An 11,075-nucleotide genomic window follows, 5' to 3' on the forward strand; every position below is an offset into this window, starting at 1 on the left:
TATATACATGACGTATATAACAAAGTATCTAATAGAATTTCCGCATTTAGGTAATTATTAATAATGTTAAATATATATAGAAATATTTGTCATATTTTTTAAGTATGTAAAATATCTTTAATATTTGTTATATTTACTAATCATAATTATTAAATTTTTTAAAATTGGCATTAATATAGGACATCTGGATCTGCGGGAGATTTAAGACGTGAGATTGTTGAGCTTTTAAAAAAGACGCTTGATAGTCATAATCCGCATGTTAGGGCGTTTAGATCAGCACGTGAAAGATTTAATATGGAGGACGATAGCGAAGGTTTGCGATTGATGTTACCTTCGGAAAGGACCACTGATGCAGCAAGGACTCATAATCTTCCTACCAGCAACAAAGTTGCTGCTCTAATTCCCGGAGACTTTACGGCTGGTGTAAATAAACGTGACATTGTTATAGAAAGTCGTTCGGGAAATTTACATGAGATAAGTGAACTTCATCCCGCGTACTTACCTTTACAATACCCATTGTTGTTCCGTTATGGTGAAGATGGTTACAGATTAGGCATCGATATAGGGTTCGTGGATACCCGTGGACGTAAAAGAAAAATGGTCACCATGAGAGAATTTTATGCATATAGAGTATTTGAAAGATATGAAGAATCTTCGATTGTTGTTATGGCAGGCAAATTATTCCAGCAGTTTTTAGTCGATGCATTCACTACTATAGAATCAAACAGGTTGAACTACATTTGGATCAACCAAAGCAAACTCCGAACTGAAAGAGTTGATAAGATAATTGAAGCTGCTGAAAAAGGACATGGAGATCTTGCACAACACGGAAAGAGAATTTTTATTCCGTCATCGTTTATAGGTGGAAAGAGATATATGATGCAACATTATCTAGACGCCATGGCTACTTGCAAGTATTATGGATTTCCTGATCTTTTCGTAACCTTTACGTGCAACCCAAGATGGCCTGAAATAGATCGTTATCTACAAAGGCATCGTCTTAGTAATGAAGATAGACCTGATATATGCAGCCGAGTTTTCAAGATGAAACTTGATAGATTATTGGACCAAGTGACAAAGGAAAAAACGTTTGGTATCGTAAATTCTGGTATGTTTCATAATATTTATTATAATTTCAATCAGACTTCCGGAAAGTGTAAATATATTAATGTTTTTTTTATTGAATATTTTTCAGCAATGTATACAATAGAATTTCAGAAAAGGGGTCTCCCTCATGCGCACATGATTCTGTTTTTACATCCAGACAATAAGATGCATACAACAGACGACATTGATAAATTCATAAGTGCTGAAATTCCTGATAAAGAGGTGGATAAGTATTTATACGAAGTTGTTTCTGATGTGATGATTCATGGTCCTTGTGGTCCTATGAACAGAGATAGTGTATGCATGAATAATGGACAATGCATTAAATTCTTCCCAAAGTCATACATGGATAATACTATTGTCGAAGATGCTGGTTATCCAATATATAGACGACGAAACGATGGGAGAGTTGTGGAAAAAAGGGATTTTCAATACGATAATAGTTATGTTATTCCCTATAATTGTGATTTGTCTCTTCGTTTTCGTGCTCATATAAATGTTGAGTGGTGCAATCAGACACGTTCAATAAAGTATTTGTTCAAGTACATCACTAAAGGTCCGGATTATGTTAGAGCCAACATCGGAGGAGAAGATCAAGAAAATGAAATCAAAAAGTATTTCAATTGGAGGTAATAACTGTTTATACAATTTGTCAAACATTCTCATATTTTTTATCCAACTAATTCAAGCCTTTTTAGATATGTATCTGCATGTGAGGCCTCTTGGCGAATATTTGCTTTCCCGATTTGTTATCGTACTACACCTGTAGAAAAGCTCCCGTTTCATCTTCCAGGACAAGAATTGGCTATTTACAACGAGGATAATCCAATAGAAGATGTCTTGCACCGTACAACGAACAGAACTTCTAAATTTTTGGGCTGGATGGAATGCAACAAGATATATCCCCAAGCTAGAGAACTCACGTATGCTGAATTTCCATCTAAATTTGTGTGGAATAAGAAAGAAAAACTTTGGAAGCCAAGGTGGGAGAAGCGAAAAAGTTTTCCAATAGGCAGGATTACATATGTACCGCCATCTGTAGGACAAGCCTATTACTTGAGAGTTTTTCTTAATAAGATTCCAGGACCAACAAGCTTTGACTATTTAAAAACAGTCAACGGTGTTCTTTATAAGGATTTTAAGGAAGCTTGTTATGCATTAGGATTACTAGACGACGATAAGGAATACATTGCGGTTATAAATGAAGCTGGTGAATGGTGTTTTGGGGAATTTATAAGAAAATTATTTGCGATCCTACTGCATACAAAGAGTTTAACTGTTCCTCTTGAAGTTTGGAATAAAACAAAGGACATCTTGTGCGAGGATATTTTGTTTAAAGAAAGGAGACGCAGAAATGATCAAGGTATATCAAAATGACTTTCATTTAATCGAAAATATTTCTTTTTCCGCAAGACAAGACTATAAATAAGTGTTTAACTTACTATGGTAGGTCTAATGTTGACACGGGCTCAGACAGAAAATATATGTTTAACTGAAATAGAACTGATGTTGCGATCGAATGGGACGTCTCTTACAGCCTTCAAGAAAATGCCTAAACCAGATGATAGTATCATGAAGACAAGAGTAAATAGGCTTATCGCAGATGAAAAAATATATAAGCCTCATAAACAACAGGAATTGTATGATAAGTTGTTACCAATGCTAACTGATGAGCAAAGACGTGTTTATGAAGAAATCATTCACTCTGTGAATCACAACAAAGGTGGTATGTTTTTTGTCCATGGTTTTGGTGGTACTGGAAAAACATTCATGTGGTATTGCTGATATAAGAGCTAAAGGTAATATTGTTCTGAATGTTGCTTCAAGTGGTATGGCTGCATTGCTTTTGGAAGGTGGTAGAATGGCTCATTCAAGATTTGGTATTCCAATCAATCTTAATGAATATTCTGTGTGTTCGATCGATGCCGAATCTGATCTTGCTGATTTAATTAGAGAAGCAAAGCTCATAATATGGGACGAGACTCCAATGATGAACAAGCTTTGTTATGAAACTTTGGATAGGAGTTTGCGAGATATCATGAAGTGTGACCAGATATTTGGAGGTAAAGTAGTAGTGTTAGGAGGTGATTTTAGACAAATACTACATGTTATTACCGAAGGAGGAAGAGTGACGACAGTTTTAGCATCTATGAACTCATCTGTTCTTTGGAATAGTTGTAAAGTTCTTAAACTTACCGAAATTTTGAGACTTCGCAAGGCAAGTAATAGTATGGACGCGGGTGCTCTCGCTACTTTCTCAAAGTGGCTTCTTTATAACGGGGATGGCAAAATCAACGAGTCAAATAGTGGGGATGTGGAGATTGAAATTCCTGATGATTTATTAATTAATACAAGTGGGAATCCTATTGAAGCAATAGTTAAAGAGATTTATGGAGAACGTTTTGCAACGAGGACTGATCCAAAATTCTATAGTGAAAGAGCTATTCTAAGTCCAAGGAATGACGATGTTGATAAAATAAATCAGTTTATGCTTACTAAGCTCCCAAGTATGCAAATAAAATAAAATATGGAATATGGATATTGGAGAAAAAGTTTTTATTTAAAAATATTAATATTGAAGTAAAATTTTTTATTAAAAAATTCTATTAAAACATACCTAAAATTCTTTACTTTTTGTTGATCACAGGTGAAGAGAGACGATATCTTAGCTCTGATAGTATTGAAACGTCTGACACAAGCGGACATGATGATATGATCTACACTCATGAATTCTTAAACAGTATACAGGTTTCTGGATTGCCAAGCCATGTTTTGATGTTGAAAATAGGAGCACTTGTCATGTTGTTAAGGAATATAGATCCAAAGGGAGGTTTGTGTAACAGTATGAGACTAATTATTACTCAGATGGCCAACCATGTAATCGAAGCAAGAATCGTGACAGAAAAAAAGATTGGTGATAGGGTACTTATCCCTAGGATGTATGTTAGTCCACCTGATGCAAAGTTTCCTTTTCGTATGAGGCGACGACAGTTTCCTGTTACCGTGGCGTTTGCAATTACTATAAATAAGAGTCAAGGTCAAACACTAGAACATGTCGGATTGTTTCTACCGAAACCGGTTTTCACACATGGACAGCTTTATGTTGCCTTCTCTAGAGTCACAACCAGAAAAGGGCTAAAGGTGTTAGTTACAGATAAAGATGGGAAGTGTCAGAATAAAACAGTTAATGTTGTTTACAAAGAGATATGAGACTGTCTAATTATGTTTTGAAATTGCATTATTGTTTTGGATTGTTAGACTTGAACTTTGTTTTATCTCTTAAAATAAAAATTGGTTTTAGTTATATTTATAAAACGTTGTTTGCCCCATTTTTACTATATTTTAATTTAACTTCTCTCCAATGATAAGAATGTTATGTCAGAAGAGTGTAGACTTTCACATTGAAAAAAATCATATCCTTATTATCCTCTTATTCTATATTATAAAAGAAGTACTAGAGGAAAATATCACATTTTATGGGTTTCAACAATGTTGATTAAAATTATGTAATTGTTATATATATCTTAAGTTTATATATTACCTATAAAATGCTTAACTCTAACATATCTCAAATAATAGGATTGTTATGTCATTATGATTTAAACTTTCAATTTAGAGAAAACCAAATTCTAATATTCTCTTATCCTAAGGGCATCTTATTTTAAATTTTACACATCATTACATTTTATTAGTTTCAACAATGTTGTTTTCAAAAATAAAATTGTTAGTAATACCATTATTAAATCTTTTATTATACATACAATAATAATTATTAAAATACTTAACAGTCTAGATAAAAGGTAAGACACGCTAACACGTATAAGACGCAACGTTTAATCGTGACTGTTTGTATTCTTACAAATCTCCAATCCCCTTTTCATTTTCGTTAACAGAGGATAAACAGGAAATCCCTAATTTGTGGAAATCATGAAGTACGATTCTATATCTAATCTTCATCCCGGCAGGACGAGATGGTGTATCTTGGCCAAGGTCTTAAATTTGTGGTATGTCAACGAATTCTTCACAAAACGGGTTCTTCTTCTTGTGAACGAAAAGGTTAGAGTAGTTAATAGAACATGAATTCTACTTATGTTTGATTTACAACAGTACTTAAATCATAGTTTTCTAACACAATGTTAATCAATTTTGGAAGGGTGACACAGTTGAAGTTGCCTTTATACCGACTACACTATTCAAGCTCCGGAAGTACATCTATGAGGATGAAAGGTATGATATTAGGAATTTCAAAATCATCAATCCAACCCTCAAGGAGAGGAATACCCATCATCCTTATCAAATCAAGTTTACGGATGAAACAACCATGACCTTAAAGGAATCAGTAAATTCCAAAAATTATTTCCGATTCGAAGATTTGGATGATATTTTCCGAGGAAGAATCCACCATCCCATCTCTTTTGGTACGTTTTCCTTAAATTAGTTTTAAATTTTTTAAGTTGAACTCCGTGAATTTAGGTTTTTGATGTCTTTGTGTTGAGAAATCTAGAGTCTTTTTAGGAAATTTGGAACTTTCTGTAATGGTCCCTTCCATAGAAAAATACAAATTCAACTTTAATACTAAAATAGTTATATGTGAGTGTTAAATAGTTTTGGAAACATTCATTTATTTCAATGTAAAGACAAATTCTTACTTTTTCTCAAAATAGATGTTTAAACTCTGTTAATATAGTTATGAAATCTTTGTGTTAAGGAATCTATAGATTTTTTAGGATATTTGGAACTTTGTGTATTGGTCCCTCCCATAGAAAAGTACAAAAAGAACTTTTTACCAAAATAGTTGTATGTATATGATAGATTTGGAAATGTTCATTCATCTCATTGGGGAAAATTTGACTTTTTGCCACAATAGATGTTTGTGGATGTGTAGTAGCTGTGAAGAACAACAAAGATCATTATAATGAAGTTGTTTTCAAGCTATTAAATGGCAGGTAAAATACATTTATTTCACCTATCATGTTAGTAAAATTTAGAGTTTGACTATTTCATAAAATGTTTCGACTATCTACATTTGAAGGAATGAAACGATCAAGTGTTGTGCAGTAAGAGACTGTGCTACCTATTTTATGTCTTTATGGGAGACATATGGATGCCATCTCACATATCAAACCGAACTGGTGTTTTGTGTTCTGCGTTTCTGGAAGGTTGGAGAGTATGAAGGTATGTACTATTAATAACACTCGCTTGATTGAACAAATGCTAAACACTATGTGGTATAATCATTTACCAAACTTTTATACCACTTAAAACATTGTTAGGTAAACCGTGTATTGTAAACACATTGGCCTCCTCCAAGATATTTATAAAATCGGAGTTTGAAGGACGTGAGCATCAAAAGACCATGTAAGTTTTGAATGTTCATTAATATCAAGTAGTGTATCATGCTAGGGTTTAACTTATGAATGTGTTTTCTATATCTTCAGCTCGAAATTTGCTGGACGTTATTACATAAATCATGTAAAGGAACATGTAAGAGAAACTACAGGGACGTAAGCTGAAGGCATATTAGTTTTCAAATTTTTTGTATATGCAAACTTGATAATATGTTGAATGTTTGTATGACCAAGTACTAGAAACAGTTATATGGGTCTAATGGTTTAAACCTTGATAATATGTTGAATGTTTGTATGACCGATTACTAGAAACCCTTATATGGGTTGCTTTCTATATTATCTTAATGATCTAAACAAAGGAAGTCAATTAGAACATTAGCTTATATATTTTTAGATCAAATAATCAACCAAATACCATTAGTTCATGTATTTATAGACCAAACAATAAACAAAGTACATTAGTTCGTTGATTTCAAAGATTAGAATGATCTCTTTTCCTATATTATTCTAATTAAAATTAATCATAACGAATGTTTTGGGCTCACTAAATACTTGAAAATATGAAAATGGGCCTTTAAATCTTAATAAAGATAATATATATGTAAAATACTATAGTAAACATCTTATTGAGATCTTTTATTTGTTTTCATTTTTAAAAATGGAATTGAGAAAATTTAAACATTAAAAAATAAAAATAAAACTATTTTAGTATTTTAGAAAGAAAAATTAAATTAATTTTCTATTAAATTCTTAGTGGACAGGCGTGCGGGTAACTCTCCTAATTAAGTTGTATAACAGTCTTTTGTTTTAGTGAATATAATTTAAGATTGATACAAAAAAACTACCATAAAGGATGAAGTGATGAGTGCTTGGATTTTTTAAGGTGGTTGCAGTCTCCGAACGTGACATGGTCTCTTATTTTATATTGTTTTTTTTAAAGACCAATTCCATCACACAGTTCGTTTGGTCAATGCTCAAGAAGTCACAATACATATAGCAAAAGCTCTTCTTCTTCATCATCCTCTGATCACTCCTGCAACTACAAAATCCATGGCGAAAGATTCCATGGCGGTGTCTTCACTTCTCTGGACTCTCTTCCTCATCTCCATCATCTTCTCACTTCAATCAAAAAGCCAAGAAGAGGATATACCAATCACACGGTTCCAGCAATACTTACGAATCAACACCGCTCATCCTAACCCTAACTACACCGCACCAGTCTCCTTCCTCATTAACCAAGCTCAATCGATTGGTCTCACTTCCAAAACCTTCGAATTCGTCTCCGGTAAGCCAGTTCTTCTCCTCACATGGCTAGGCTCTAACCCTAACCTCCCTTCGATTCTCTTCAACTCTCACCTCGACTCTGTCCCCGCCGAATCCGAGAAATGGATCCACCCGCCGTTCTCAGCTCACCGTACAACCGATGGCCATATCTACGCTCGCGGCGCGCAAGACGACAAGTGTATCGGAGTTCAGTATCTAGAAGCGATCAGGAACCTGAAATCGAGAGGCTTCTCTCCTCTCCGTACGGTTCATATCTCGTACGTCCCTGAAGAAGAGATCGGCGGATTCGACGGGATGATGAGATTCGCGGCGTCGTCGGAGTTTAGGGATTTGAATTTGGGATTCGCTATGGATGAAGGACAAGCTAATCCTGGTGATGAGTTTAGGGTGTTTTACGCTGATCGGACTCCATGGGAATTTATAATCAAAGCTGAGGGGATCCCAGGGCATGGTGCTAAGCTTTATGATAATTCAGCTATGGAGAATTTGATGAAGAGTGTTGAGTTGATTGCTAAGTTTAGGGAGACGCAGTTTGATTTCGTTAAAGCTGGGAAAGCTGCGAATTCTGAAGTTATATCTGTGAATCCAGTTTATCTTAAAGCTGGAACTCCTTCTACTGCTGTGAGTTGTTGATGATTTCAAATTTTACATTTTTTGATGTGTTAATAGGAGTTTTTTTTAAGTGTGTTTTTTTTTTTTTTTTTCCAGGGGTTTGTGATGAATATGCAGCCTTCAGAGGCAGAAGCTGGGTATGATGTAAGGTTGCCTCCAATGGCAGATCCAGATGTTATGAAGAAAAGGATTGCTGAAGAATGGGCTCCTTCTATTAGGAACATGACTTACACGGTAAAAATGAATATTCACTTAAGAGCTGCTTTGTAGTAGATACCGCTTCTGTGTTGGGTTGCTTGTTTCTGTGTCTATGCGGTCTCAATAGTTACCGTTTCTATGGCTATAATGGCTCAGTAGTTTATAGCAAGTAAGGGCTATACAGAACTGTTCTTGAGTCTGGTTTTGAAGATCCATTTGTTCCCAATTGCTATAAACTACTGAGACATTATAGTTAATAGCAACTAAGGGTTATACAGAAGTTGGTATTCCGTTTCTGTGTCGGTTTGGTTTGTTCTGTAGCTATGCTGTCTCAGTAGTTAATAGCAACTAAGGGTTATACAGAACTGTTCTTGAGTCTGGTTTTGTGAAGCAATGACTGTAAAATGTAAATGAATTGGATGAACGAAGAAGCATGGACAGATAGAATGAAAGAGGTCTCATTGAGCAAATACTTACATCAGAGATCGTATCAAATTTCTTAACTTTTAGTTTCATAGTACTAGAATGTATGTCTGAGATATGCCTCTCAGCTGCTTTGAATAACTACTCTCAGAGTCCGTTAATATAGTTTGGTTTCTTTTGTTTGAATCTCCCAGACTCCCACATTGGTTTCACATAAATGAGGATACTAGACGTCCATATACCTTGAATAGTTACAGGGTTGTAGTTGATTAAGAACATCTGACTTCTTTCTTTTCCAACCTATATCTTAATGCCAAGCTTAAGCATAACTAACCAGTAGCTACAAAATTTGGTCAAAATATGGACTCTCATACTATAATGTTACATGTCTTTTTTGGCTTTTGTTTAGTGAATTTGACGATGATGTATAGTGTCTACCCTCTGCAGTTTGATAACATGATACAAGAGTTTTCGTTTTAGTCTAACTAAGTGAATAGATCCAATCTTTTTCTTCTTGCACCAGGTAAAAGAGAAAGGAAAGTTAAGAGATCATTTAGGGCGACCTATAATGACTCCAACAAATGATACCAATCCTTGGTGGTCTATCTTCAAACAAGCTGTTGAAGCAACAGGAGGAAAACTCGCAAAGCCCGAAATTTTGGCTTCAACTACAGATTCACGCTATATTCGCTCTTTGGGAATCCCAGTTCTGGGCTTCTCTCCAATGACCAATACTCCTATTTTATTGCATGACCATAACGAGGTATTCACATGATGATATTATCTATTGCCCTCTTGGGGTATATATTTATATATATAATCAGAGTACTGATATAAACACTTATTTGTTGCCTCAGTTCCTCAAGGATATCGTATTCATGAAAGGAATTGAAGTATATGAATCGGTTATCACAGCTCTAAGTTCCTTTAAGGGAGTATCTGATCAAGTGCTTTGAAGCATGTATCAATGCAAGCAATTGTGATATGCTGCTTGAAGATGGCCACATCTCACATGGCTATGACTAAAAAAGTGTTGTAAATGTTTATTTGTAAGTTCCCTATTTTTATTGACATTTACTCTGTCCTTGTGACCCTTAAATGGCTGCTGCTAATAATCCTTTGTATATATTATCAGTTATTTTTCTGCATAATTCTCAGACTCCGAAGAGAAAATTCATTGGTGCTTAGAGTATGATTTCACAAAAGAATTGATCAATTTAGCTCTCATTGTTTTAGTTTTCAAGAGTTGCTATTTCATATCCTTGCGTTGCATAAGAGCTTGATTCTTTCCTATTTGTTTGGCCTAAATGATTTTTTATTCGGGATTAGATTCTTTCAAATTCTATGAGGCAAATGAATTGAACAAAAAAACTTTTACGTATTACTTACCAATCTAGAAGTACCTTAACCTCATAAAATCTTGTTAACTTTTCAGATTTAATAAAATATATTTTTGAATGTTATAAGGAGTGCACCAAATTGAGCATTTCTAAAAAAGTCTCAATAAAACATTTCTTTAAATAAAAATAAATTTTACTAAAGTTTATACACTTACAAACCTCAACAATATCATCAAATCAATGATCGGAAAAAAGAGTAAAAATTTGTAAGGTTTTACCGGACGCGGATTAACATTTTGACGATAGTGGATTCAAGGAAAGATATTTTGGTCTTGAATGGCCGGTTGGTACGCTCCAGACCAAACTGATATCAGACCAATTCGCTATTTTTCTACAATTCACACATTTGTTTGATACATTCCATACCAACTTCAGACTAACTCCAGACCAATAAATATTTGTTAGTATAGAGTGAACAGTGACTTTATACTAAAATATAACTAATTATCCGCATTTTTGTTGTCCGCTTTAAAAATGCTCTATACTATGGTCTGGAGTTAACCATACCAAATTATTAGTATGCATTTTTTAGTATGGAGGATATGTATCAACCATTGAAAGCCTTTATATAAAGTGTTTCTTACATGAACTAAGCATGTATTCTTCAAAACTAGAAAATTCATAATCGATATCTAATTTTATAAATCCTAGTAATAATCAGTAAACTGCAAATTAAATCCTTACACCCTTGTAAGGCTATAAT

At 34.1% G+C, this 11,075-nt stretch overlaps 2 protein-coding genes across 2 annotated transcripts; both read left to right on the forward strand.

Moving 5' to 3' along the window:
• Window positions 1-294: 294 nt before the first annotated feature.
• LOC147947614 (uncharacterized) lies at window positions 295-4,317 on the forward strand. Its single transcript, XM_087507365.1, has 6 exons — window positions 295-1,108; window positions 1,196-1,736; window positions 1,806-2,470; window positions 2,558-2,882; window positions 3,130-3,614; window positions 3,755-4,317. Exons 1-6 carry the CDS (start codon window positions 295-297, stop codon window positions 4,315-4,317), a joined length of 3,393 nt encoding a protein of 1,130 aa, XP_087363491.1.
• A 2,950-nt stretch (window positions 4,318-7,267) lies between these two features.
• Window positions 7,268-10,123, forward strand: LOC104777586 (uncharacterized). The gene is made up of 4 exons (XM_087506690.1): window positions 7,268-8,360; window positions 8,448-8,585; window positions 9,496-9,735; window positions 9,830-10,123. Exons 1-4 carry the CDS (start codon window positions 7,506-7,508, stop codon window positions 9,926-9,928), a joined length of 1,332 nt encoding a protein of 443 aa, XP_087362816.1. The 5' UTR covers window positions 7,268-7,505; the 3' UTR covers window positions 9,929-10,123.
• Window positions 10,124-11,075: the final 952 nt, after the last annotated feature.

Source organism: Camelina sativa, chromosome 3 (assembly GCF_030686135.1).
Source record: "Camelina sativa cultivar CO46 ecotype springtype chromosome 3, ASM3068613v1".
Classification (NCBI taxonomy): domain Eukaryota; kingdom Viridiplantae; phylum Streptophyta; class Magnoliopsida; order Brassicales; family Brassicaceae; genus Camelina; species Camelina sativa.

Coding starts and splice junctions, on each gene's coding strand:
- LOC147947614 (XM_087507365.1), top strand. CDS start 295: ATGGAGGACGATAGCGAAGGTTTGCGATTGATGTTACCTTCGGAAAGG. Junction 1,109..1,195: donor GTTTGGTATCGTAAATTCTG/GTATGTTTCATA, acceptor AATATTTTTCAG/CAATGTATACAATAGAATTT. Junction 2,883..3,129: donor ACTGGAAAAACATTCATGTG/GTATTGCTGATA, acceptor AACTTTGGATAG/GAGTTTGCGAGATATCATGA.
- LOC104777586 (XM_087506690.1), top strand. CDS start 7,506: ATGGCGAAAGATTCCATGGCGGTGTCTTCACTTCTCTGGACTCTCTTC. Junction 8,361..8,447: donor CTGGAACTCCTTCTACTGCT/GTGAGTTGTTGA, acceptor TTTTTTTTCCAG/GGGTTTGTGATGAATATGCA. Junction 9,736..9,829: donor TATTGCATGACCATAACGAG/GTATTCACATGA, acceptor TTGTTGCCTCAG/TTCCTCAAGGATATCGTATT.